Source organism: Silurus aristotelis, assembly GCF_946808225.1.
Source record: "Silurus aristotelis genome assembly, chromosome: 9".
In the NCBI taxonomy this organism is placed as follows: Eukaryota; Metazoa; Chordata; class Actinopteri; order Siluriformes; family Siluridae; genus Silurus; species Silurus aristotelis.
Genome location: NC_139582.1, coordinates 18,641,694 through 18,653,863, shown reverse-complemented (window position 1 = coordinate 18,653,863; position 12,170 = coordinate 18,641,694). Strand labels below are relative to the sequence as shown.

Sequence of the window (12,170 nt, the reverse complement as noted above, 5' to 3'; positions counted from 1 at the left end):
TGTGTGCAGCCGAATGATTTCTGAGCACCATGTTAATTATTAATCATGTGTGTGTGTGTGTAAGAGTGCACTAGCCTGCTTTCACAAACCCAACCCAGATTTAATGTGTAGTGCTTCAATTCTTTATCAGATTTCTTTTTTTATTAACTGTTGCTAAGCAACTGAAATGACTGATTCTATAAAACAACTTTAAACTATTTTACTTGCATCACTTTTATGTGATTAAACAGTCCTAAACTGTATTTTACTTTTCTTTGTGTTTGAATTTTTATTTATGATTTGTGTTCTTTGATTCATGTTTTTAGTTTCCTTTTTTCAGTTTTTAGTTAGAATTTTTTTCTATTTTCCTCTTTAATCATGACCTTTATTTAAAATGATATTTTCTTTATATTTTTGATTATTTGTTTTGTATATATATTGTTTATGCACACACACACATATATATATATATGTGTGTATATATATATATATATATATTTTTTTTTTTTTACTTTATATTTATTTATTCATTTTTATATTTCATTTTTTATATATTTTTTTTAATTCTATATTTTTTTATTTCTTTTGATATTTGTTTTCTTTCCTGTATTTGATGTCCTTTTTTTTTTACATTGCTTTTATGTCCTTTTTTTTTATGATATTCTATTACTTTCTTTCTTTTTTCCCCTTCTTTCTTTTTTTTTCAAGTTCTTCTTTTATGCTTTCCTTTTCCACTTTCCTTTTTTTGTGTTTTTGTTGTGTCTTGCTTCTATCCTCCAGATGGTGCTCCATTCTCCAAAAACCTTCTCTAAAAAAAAAAATAAATAAAAAAAAAATGTAAAAACCCTGGCAGTCTGAACACATGTACAACTACTTCATTTGGTTAACATGGAGTTGGAGTGTGTATGTGTGTGTGTAAGAGAGTGTGTGTGTGTCAGATGACCACAAACTTTTTCCACTGCGCCTCAAATCTTCCGAATGGATGGAAAGTGCCACATTTAGGCCTGCAGTCCATCAAAAACCTTCGACTTACACACTTTCCTTCATTCTTATCCCTTGAGCTCTGTTTTTATCATGATTTGAAGACCTTTTTGTTTCTCCTGACACAGAAAGAACCCTCAGGTAAGAGGAGAAAACTTTAGCGACACCAGAACTTTTTCTTGAAGACAGATGAGTATGATTTGATTGTGTGTTTTATGTTTGGTGTATTTTTTTTTTATCGAATGTGGTGTTTCATCGAGGCTGAAACTGTCTACTCGAATTTCTGTAGAAACATAAGAAGATGGCTTGAGTCATTTTGTTAGCATTTGTTTGTCTTATTTTTAAAAGAGAACTTTAATATTTGACAGGACAAAAAAGAAGAAAGGAAAAATACCAAACATAAAAAAAAAACCAATTGTTTGATTGATGAGGTGGTGCTGATTTTGGACAAGACGTCCGAGGCCCTTGTTTTGGAACCATGGGTGACTGGAGCACCTTGGCGAAGCTGCTGGATAAGGTGCAGGTCTACTCGACGGCCGGAGGTAAACTCTGGCTCTCCGTCCTCTTCATCTTCCGCATCCTAGTGCTGGGGACGGCAGTGGAGTCGGCGTGGGGTGACGAGCAGTCGGCGTTTGAGTGCAACACGCAGCAGCCCGGCTGCGAAAATGTCTGCTACGACAAATCCTTTCCCATCTCGCACGTGCGCCTGTGGGTCCTGCAGATCATCTTCGTCTCTGTCCCGACGCTTCTTTACCTCGGCCACGTGCTCTTCCTCATGCACAAGGATGAGAAGCTGAAGGTGAAGGAGGAGAGGCTGAGGAAAACCGAAAGGGAAGGAGGCAACGTCCATGCCCGCCTGCACAAAATCCAAGCCAAGAAGTTCAAGTACGGTTTGGAGGAACCCGGAAAAATCAAAATGCGTGGCGCCCTCTTTTATACCTACGTCATAAGCGTGGTGCTGAAATCCGTCTTCGAAGTGGCGTTCTTGCTTATCCAGTGGTACCTTTTTGGATTCCGTCTGGCCGCCGTGTACACGTGTGAGAGGTCCCCTTGCCCGCATAAAGTTGACTGCTTCCTGTCTCGTCCGACGGAGAAAACCGTCTTCATATTGTTCATGCTAGTGGTGTCGTTAATCTCGCTGGCTCTGAACGTCTTTGAGTTTTTCTACGCCATCTTCAAGAGGATGAAGGATCACTTCAGAGAGACAGAGAAGCTTCTGGAGATGGAGAACACCATCAGGCCGTGCCCTAGAGAAGACCTTTCCAGCTACAGGTACCACTGCTCGGCTCCTGCGTCGAACCTCGGCTACAATTTGGACACGGCCGACAAATCCAATTCTTCAGACAACTTTGATAAGCAGGCCAATGAGCAGAACTGGACCAACTACAGCACGGAGCAGAATCAGCTCAACCAGAGGGATTATTGCCTGGCGCAGACGTTTGTCTATCCGCAAAAAATGACTCTGGGTAAAGACCTCTTACTTCTTAAACAGCTTGACCCTCGACCCCAGAGTCGGTCAAGCAGCCGTGCTCGGCCTGATGACCTGGACATCTAGGAGTTTAAAATTTTAGTCTCTGAATATACAAATACTCAAAATGTCCATGTTTCTTTGTGATGTGTTCCAAATACTGTGAGCAACTCGGTTCTCGATCTCGCTACAAGGACAAGGAGTTACCGCTTTTACAAGAGATTCGCATCTTAAAGTATCCAATTTAAAAGAAATAAATTTGGACAGTTTCATGCAAATGTGCTATTTCTTTCCATGTAAGTACTTTTTTTTTTTTTTTTTTATTGCCTCTGTATTAGAATCCTAGGCTTTAGTTCTTATATACAACACCTGTGATTTATACAATCCATGAAGAACCTTAAATGCTAAATTTTTTCAAGTTAAGTATAAACCAAATGAAAGCCATTTAAAATGACTTTTTTTTGGTATAACGTCAGTAAAATGTTTCATTTTTGACCTCCACTTTTGAATTTTTGCTTTTCTACTTAAAAAGTTTTATTTTATTCAAAATGATTTAATACTGGAACATGCTGGATCATTTTACTGGAACCTAAGAGCAACAGTACCACCAAAGGTCATACAATGTATTTGCAGAAGAGTAAGAATTATTGTTAGGGGGAAGGGAGGCATAGAGCTGATTTCTTTCTAGCCCAGAATGTAGAATTATAGATTTCATTTTCATTATCATTTCATTACTGTAATACTTCGGTACTCGGCGGTATTTCGTTCCCGGAACATGTGACAAGTATTTTATTTAATGCAGTTCTGTACTATATAAGGAATAAAGAAAATACATAAAGGTTCTTAAAAATTGCTAATTTAAATTGGCAAATTGTACAATGATTTTTTGACAGGCATAACAAGCAATCCTGTAATCAGGTACTGTATAGAAAATAGCATTTAACTTCACTTTAAAGTGGTTTCGAAGGTTCACACTTTTTCTACTGTTCCCTCAAAGAAAATGTATTTCTATCCTTTTTTAGGATAGAAAAAAACTACTTTAGGTACTATGTAAATAGTAAATGCAATACTTAAATAGCTTTTTTGCATTTCTGTACTTTAATAAGTATTTCAATTTGGGAAGACTTTTACTTTAACTTCACTACATTTCAAAGTCAAATATTTAGCTTTTTACCAACTTCAATTTGCAAAATTATTAAAACGTCAGGTGTCCCAATACTTTTGCACTTCACACCATGGTTTTGCGTGTGTGTGATGTGTGCCAATGTTTGTGTGTATGTGTGTGTTGTAAATACTTAAATACAGTTACATTTAAACTTTGTTAAGTCTTAAATGTACCTACTATTAGACACAAAGAATCTTTCATAAAGCTATTTTTATTTTTTTCCACTAAAGGAAGGCAGCCAGCTTTTCTTCTTCTGAAGCCAGTGTTTAAAAAAACATCCACCAACTCTCACCGACTTTCTCTGCTGCAGGTTACTGCCAGTGGTGTTTAACGTGAGGATCATGGGACTGTTTCGCCATGGTTCAGGGTGCTTGTCTTGTGTGAACAATTCTTAATCGACAGAAGTGTCTCTTGTGAATCCAATATCCAAATCTAAAATGAAAAGGTCAAAGAAGTTTTCCCAGTGCTCAAAGTTTCCTATTTATCCGTACAGCTAAATGGAAACATGTGTTGAACAAAACCCTGTCGACCACATGGGGCTTGTTCTAAAGAGGGGGGATAAGCATTTGAACTATGCGTTTAGATTTCAGTCAGTAGTACGTGAAAAATACGTTCTAGCAAAATCTCTGTCAACAAATTGCCTGAAGTACTTATGTGACATAAAGGAACCCATACAATTGTATTGGAAGCGTTTGGATGCTATAACATTAATTCCGTTCACAAGAAGATCCCAAACCTGTTCCAGCATGAACGTATTATATATGGAAAATTGTATTTGTGGACATTTGATTATAAGATTGATACGTGCTTTTTGAACATACAATACCACATTTAGTCCCCATTATAAGAACCTCCTTTCCTTTGGGAAGATGTTCCTCTAAATTGTGCTTGTGAAGATTTAGCCAAACTAGCTGACTGGCGAGTATAAAAAAACAAAGGGAAAAAATTGCTAAGGAAAGACTTGTGTTTTCATGGAATGTTGCATTTGGACTCGGAGTTCAGAGAGACTTTCTTCCACTCCCTTTATTCTTCATGAACACAACATTTAGGATTTATAAATACTTAAGAAAGAGCTGGATTTAGATCTGGGCAGATTGCCAAAGCTGATAGATCGACATTTCTTTTATAAGCCGTGCAGCAGTATTTCATTTAACTAAATAGAATTTTTTCTATCTTTAGTTTTCTATCATACCGAGTGGGTATGAGTTTGTGGAACACCTGAATAAAGCCTGCATGGAGCGGGTGGAGATCCCTTTTATGCCACCTGGTATGACCAATCCAATACAAGAATCTACCCAACACCATACCTTCCAGCTAATTTTAAGACTCCTGAGGATGGACAGATGATGCTTGTGTTGAGGGTTTGGCTGATCTAGTGCAATCAACCTTTAGTAAAACCTATAAGAGTAGAAGGTGTGGGTTATGCTGCCTTAAAGTCTAAATCTTAAAGTCATTCTAGAAAACAAATATACAACTCATTGTACAGGGCAAGCTATAACATTTTAGAAAGAAAAGGTAGTCAAACAAGTTGGTAGTAACTGATGCCTGGTGTTTTGAATGTGGTTACTCTGGTCTGAACCCTGGTTAAAGTCTAGATTTTATGCAGTCCACATGGTGGAAGTGATGAAGGAGAGGAGGTCTTGCCAGAACGTGGTTTTATCTGGATTAATGTTAGGGTAAAATCCAGTGGTAACATGGTAGGAGTTTTGGACAAGAGAAAATCCAGAATCTTGTAGAGAAGGTTGGAAAGATTTAGTTAATCCTGGAAAAAGCTGGTGGCAAAGTCATCACATGTCGAGATGATTAGGTTGAAGTTTATCAAGTGTTGAAGTATAAAAATCTAATTGTGTGGATCAGATGTTGTGATGTTTCCTGAGCAAAACCTGTACAAAAAAAAGAGCAGTAAAAGAGGAGATCAGCATCGTTTTTTTTTCTTTCTTTCCCCCAACTTTCTTTCAGCTGCTCTTAATTCTCTCTGATTGCTACATAGCACATGCAGAAAGGGTTACAACTTTGCAGTTTACCATGTTTGGTGTGTTCAGAGGAAACATGGCACGAACCCAGAAAGAAATTATGGGCTTAAAACATTTACAACTAAATAGAAATCATGAATGCAGCCGCCTGTTTACCTGCATTTAACAGTTTGTCATGCGTTCTTGTATATAATGCCTGGGATTAGACAGTGTGAGGCATTGCTCTGCAATTACATTCGCATTGTTGGAGCGATTGATCGATATTAAATGTCAGTCCTCTTATCTGATACAACCAGTCATCATGAGGAACCATTAAACAGGTTTAATGGTTTAAAGTGAAAAGTATTTCACTTTAAACCATTAAAGTGAAATACTTTTCACTTTAAACCATTAAAGTGAAAAGTATTTCCTTTTGCAAAGCTAAGCCCAAAAGTCACACACATGCAGGATTGTTCAGTTTCCAAACTGTAACATTGCTGTTCAATCGTAGCCGGTCTTTTTGTCTTTTCCTTTTTGGCAGCGTGTAAATCACAGCCAGCCGGACATGCCATTCTAACTAGAAGCCTAATTGGAAACAGCACAGTCTGCTCCTGCGTGAGCATGCTTACACTTAGCACCGAACAAGCGCTTAAATATGGCGGATTGGACTGTGTCAAACTCGGCTAAATGACCCATATGTAATCCTGGTTGCTTTAATGTGTCTATAAATAGCTAGTAACAGTGTGGGCCCTGAATGAATTTGGATGTATATGTGGAAGGTAAAATAAACATCGATAGGCCAACATGTCATTTAGCTTTTGTGGTGTAACTGATTACCAAACGTTTTATTCTTTTTCTTTCCTCAGTTTTTTCAACACTGACAAAAGCATGCTCACTCTGCTGCCTTTGTGGCTTTTGGTTCTTGGAACAACTCATTCTCTGCGTTTAGAGAAATTCCTCGAAAGGTTCAAAGCATGGAGGGACGTCAGCGACGTGGATTATAGCGTCGTTAAAGTGAACTCGGTATTACCCTTGACTTTTAATACTTCTGGTTCACTTTTTAAAGGTGCAATAGCCTTGTTTTAAAATATACGCACAAATCGCTTGGGTAATATTAGATCATGAGAAAATAAATAGTGTTTCATGTGGCTGGAAAAAATGTGTTTAGTCTGAATTAGCCTGTTTGTCTATTTTTACATGCGCCTTGTGTCAGTCTGGTGAATCTGGTAATGGTCCATATTAGGGATGAAACGATTCCTCGAGTAACTTGAGTAAATCGAATACGAAAAAATCATAGAGGCCAATTATTATTTTAGTCTATTTAATTACACACGGAGCATTGTGTTTCCTCACGGACCCTTATTACTGATGCACCACCCACAAAACTCTCTGGATAAGTAAACACTGACGCTGCAGCATGAAAAAAATTGAGGAACTGGAAGAAAACGGCGAGGAGCGAAGAGAAGATGCATATAGAAGCCGGTTTTCGCCACTTCTTCTTCTTCTTCTTTCGGCTGCTCCCATTAGGGGTCGCCACAGCGGATCATCCGTCTCCATACCACCCTGTGCTCTATATCTGCCTCTTTTACACCAACTACCTGCATGTCTTCCCTCACCACATCTATGAACCTCCTCCTTGGCCTTCCTCTTTTCCTCCTACCTGGTGGCTCCATCTTCAGCATTTTTCTACCAATATATTTCATGTCCCTTCTCTGCACATGTCCAAACCATCTCAATCTCGCCTCCCTCACCTTGTCACCAAAACATCCTACATGTGCTGTCCCTCTAATAAACTCATTTCTAATCTTGTCCATCCTCGTCACTCCCAACGAAAACCTCAACATCTTCAGCTCTGCTACCTCCAGCTCCACCTCCTGTTTTTTACTCAATGCCACTGTCTCTAATCCATACAACATCGCAGGTCTCACCACAGTCCTATAAACTTTCCCTTTCATTCTTGCAGATACCCTACTATCACAAATCACTCCTGTCACTCTTCTCCACCCACTCCACCCTGCCTGCACTCTTTTCTTTACTTTCCTAACACACTCTCCATTACTTTCCACTGTTGACCCCAGGTACCTGAACTCCTCCACCTTCTCCACCTCTTCTCCCTGCAACCGCATCACTCCACTGCCCTCCCTCTCATTCACACACATGTACTCTGTCTTACTCCTACTGACTTTCATTCCCCTTCTCTCCAGCGCATATCTCCACCTCTCCAGGCTCTTCTCAACCTGCTCTCTACTCTCACCACAAATCACAATATTATCTGCAAACATCATAGTCCAGGGAGACTCCTGTCTGACCTCGTCCGTCAACCTGTCCATCACCACTGCAAACAGGAAAGGGCTCAGGGCCGATCCTTGATGCAGTCCAACCTTTACCCTGAACCAGTCTGTCGTACCTACTGCACACTTTACTGCCGTCACACTGTCCTCATACATGTCCTGCACCACCCTCACATACTTCTCTGACACACCTGACTTCCTCATACAATACCACAACTCCTCTCTCGGCACCCTGTCGTACGCTTTCTCTAAATCCACAAATACACAATGCAGCTCCTTCTGTCCTTCTCTATACTTCTCCATCAACATCCTCAAAGCAAATAAGGCATCTGTGGTGCTCTTCCTCGGCATGAAACCATACTGTTGCTCACAGATGGTCACCTCTTCTCTCAGCCTGGCTTCCACTACTCTTTCCCATAACTTCATGGTGTGACTGATCAACTTAATTCCCCTGTAGTTACTGCAGGTCTGCACATCTCCCTTATGCTTAAAGATCGGTACCAGCACACTCCTTCTCCATTCCTCAGGCATCCTCTCCCCTTCCAGAATCCTGTTAAACAATCTGGTTAAAAACTCCACTGCCATCTCTCCTAAACATCTCCACGCTTCTACCGGTATGTCATCTGGTCCAACCGACTTTCCATTCTTCATCCTCTTAATCGCTGCTCTCACTTCCTCCTTACTAATCCTATCTACATCCTGCTTCACCAACTCCACATCCTCCAACCTTCTCTCTCTCTGATTTTCCTCATTCATCAGCTGCTCAAAATACTCCCTCCATCTTCTCAACACACTCTCCTCACTAGTCAACACATTTCCCTCTCCATCTTTTATTGCTCTAACTTGCAGTACATCCTTCCCAGCTCGGTCCCTCTGCTTGGCCAATCGGTATAAATCCTTTTCTCCTTCCTTAGTGTCCAACCTCTTATACAGTTCCTCATATGCCTTTTCCTTGGCTTTCGCCACATCCCTTTTAACCTGCTGCCGCATCTCCTTGTACTCCTGCCTACTCTTCTCATCACTCTGTCGATCCCACTTCTGTTTTGCCAATCTCTTTCCCCTAATGCTCTCCTGCACTTCCTCATTCCACCACCACGTCTCCTTGTCTTGCTTTCTATTTCCAGATGTCACACCAAGTACTTTTCTAGCTGCCTCCCTCATCACTCCTGCAGTAGTTGCCCAATCATCCGGCACCTCTTCACCACCACCAAGCCCCTGTCTGACCTCTTCCCTGAACCTCACACTACACTCTTCCTCCTTCAGTTTCCACCATCTTATTCTTCTTTCAAACCTTACTTTCCTCCTCTTCTTCTTCGCCTCCAAAACCATCCTACAGACCACCATCCGATGCTGTCTAGCTACACTGTACCCCGCCAACACCTTACAGTCTCCAATCTTCTTCAGGTTGCATCTCCTACACAGAAGATAATCCACCTGTGTGCACCTTCCTCCACTCTTATACGTCACCCTATGATCCTCCTTCTTCTTAAAATACGTGTTCACCACTGCCATTTCCATCCTTTTAGCAAAATCTACCACCATCTGCCCTTCCACATTCCTCTCCTTAAAACCATACCTACCCATCACCTCCTCATCACCTCTGTTCCCTTCACCTACATGCCCATTAAAGTCTGCCCCAATCACCAATCGTTCTTTCCTAGGTACACCATCTACCACTTCATCTAATTCACTCCAGAATCTTTCTTTCTCCTCCATCTCACAGCCAACTTGTGGAGCATAGGCACTGATGACATTTATCATCATCCCTTCAACTTCCACCTTCACGATCATCACCCTATCAGAAACTCTCTTCACCTCCACTACACTCTTACTGTACGCTTCCTTCAGAATCACCCCTACACCATTTCTCTTCCCATCCACACCATGATAAAACAGTTTAAACCCACCTCCAATGTTCCTGGCCTTACTCCCTTTCCACTTGGTCTCCTGAACACACAACACATCTACCTTTCTCCTCTCCATCATATCAGCTATCTCTCTCCCTTTACCCGTCATAGTACCAACATTTAAAGAACCAACCCGAACCTCTACTCTCCTACACTGCTCCTTTTCCTGCCATCTCTGTAGACGCCTTCCTCCTCTCCTTCTCCTCCTTCGGCCAACAGTAGCCCAATTTCCACCGGTACCCTGTCGGCTAACGATACCTGTGGCGGTCGTTGTTAACCCGGGCCTCGACCGATCCGGTATGAAATTCTCATTTGTGATCCGCATATTTGATTTGGCACATGTTTTACGCTGGATGCCCTTCCTAACACAACCCTCCCCATTTACCCGGGCTTGGGACCGGCACTAAGAGTACACTGGTTCGTGCCCCCCTAATGGCTGGGTTAAGCCGGTTTTCGCCACATTTAATAAAATTTTGCCTAATTACGATTTTTCTCTCGCAATTCTGACTCTTTATTTTTTAGCAATTCTGACTTTTTTTTTGCAGTTCTGACTTATTTTCGGCCAATCAGGCAGCGTCACCCCCTCTGTGGTGGCAGAAAGTTTTACACATTGGAAATTAAATAGTCTACAATCAATAGATTCACGTAGTATCAAACTAATCCTCTGATCCCTGGAGAGAACTTTGTCTAAATATCAGCTCTGGAGGAGACCGATGAAGCAGACGAGCCTCATTCATACACCAACAGCTTCAACTTCAAACTTTCATTGCAAGAAATAAACATGGAATTGCGAGAAAACAGTCGTAATTAGGCAAAGAAAGTGACCATAAAGTTTCCAAAGTTTGGGATCATTTCAAATTAAAACATAAAGAAAACATTGTACAGTGCGTTTACTTTTTTTTCTTCTTTTTTTTTTTTTGAGTAATGTGAAATGTATATATATTTTATTTATGTTTTTATAAATATATATATTTGTATTTACATTTTGGTGCAACATGGCAATTAAATGTACTAAATGGGTTTAGTTTTAACAGATATTCTTTTATTCTATGCAATTTCAGCAATAAAATTTACATTTTTCTAAAAAGAAAACAAGTTACTTGTTCATATTTGGAGACCCGTCTTATTATCTCTTGTGTATTTAGTATTGCTCTTTAATAAAGAAAGAGTACTTCTTATCCAATTACTCGATTAATCAGTGGAAAAATTAGTAGAATATCTGATTTCTAAAATAATGGCTAGCTACAGCCCTAGTCCAGATACTTTAACATAGTAAAGAACCAGGATGAAATGAGAATATAACCCTGATATGGCATTTCCAAGTCTATGTTAATATGTTGTCAAAAGTGTGTGGCAGGACATGATAATAGCAATGTTGTTCATGAACATTAAAAAAAGGTGCTTCTTACTTTGCATGTACATTACAGCACAGTGAAATTTTTACTTTGCATGTCCGAGCGCCCCCTGGAGCACAGAGCGTTAAAGGCCACCTCCATTCTTCTGGCAAGATGTTCCACTAGATTTTTGGAGGGAGATTTGTGCTTATTTAGCCACAAAAGCTTTAGGGTGCATCTCAGAGGTGTTCTTTTGTTTTAAAACACTAATGCATCCATCCAGCTAACTAAACTTTACTAGCCAAAGTACGTTCTAGATTCTGGTCTTTGTGCTTTGTGTATTTTTGGTAGGAATTAGAAAAAAGTTCCAAATGCCACCTACTTAGCCATTATTGCTAAAGTGTCGATGAATCAATCAAAAAATATACCTTCAAATAAGAATTAACAGTTTTGCATCTTTTTTTAAGCTCATTTGTGGGTGTGCTGTTATAGAAAGTAATAAACATCATGGTGGTGTGTTTTTCCCTCTTCACACTCTTCACACACATTCACTGTTAATCTTATTTATCTGTTTCTACTGTATAAGATCACACACTGAAGTGTTTTATTTCATTTACAGTATGACAATCGGGATTATTTATTTTTAAAAAAGACGTAAGAGCCAAATGTCAGACGCTTAACATGGCACAGCTGCTCGACCGCATTAAAAGTTTGAGTATGGATAGGCTTAGATATCTCTATACATCCTTGCTTTAATACAGAGAGTGCTGAGGGAATAATTACCTGAATTTTAAAAGGTATTTACATAAAAAAAAAATGTCCTATAAAAGATTTGGTTTCTAATATAAATATTAAGCAAAGTCAAAAAGATAAATGGCAGACGAGGAGAAAATTGGGATTGGGTGATGATAGATTTTTTTAACAAAAAAACAGAGATATACAGAAAAAGTGACCATGACATGTTGTGGATGATGATGATGGTGTATCAAACATATGCACAATTTAAGCAGAGTTCATAATCATGATCAATGTCATTCTCGGTCACGTTCTCATTGTCCCATCTGAATTCCTTCTTTTTTTTTTTTTTTTCCTT

At 39.6% G+C, this 12,170-nt stretch overlaps 1 protein-coding gene across 1 annotated transcript; it reads left to right on the top strand.

Annotated features, from left to right (window-relative positions):
* Window positions 1-863: 863 nt before the first annotated feature.
* gja1a (gap junction protein alpha 1a) lies at window positions 864-2,923 on the top strand. Its single transcript, XM_083550330.1, has 2 exons — window positions 864-1,101; window positions 1,329-2,923. Exon 2 carries the CDS (start codon window positions 1,439-1,441, stop codon window positions 2,513-2,515), a length of 1,077 nt encoding a protein of 358 aa, XP_083406456.1. The 5' UTR covers window positions 864-1,101; window positions 1,329-1,438; the 3' UTR covers window positions 2,516-2,923.
* Window positions 2,924-12,170: the final 9,247 nt, after the last annotated feature.

Coding starts and splice junctions, on each gene's coding strand:
- gja1a (XM_083550330.1), top strand. CDS start 1,439: ATGGGTGACTGGAGCACCTTGGCGAAGCTGCTGGATAAGGTGCAGGTC.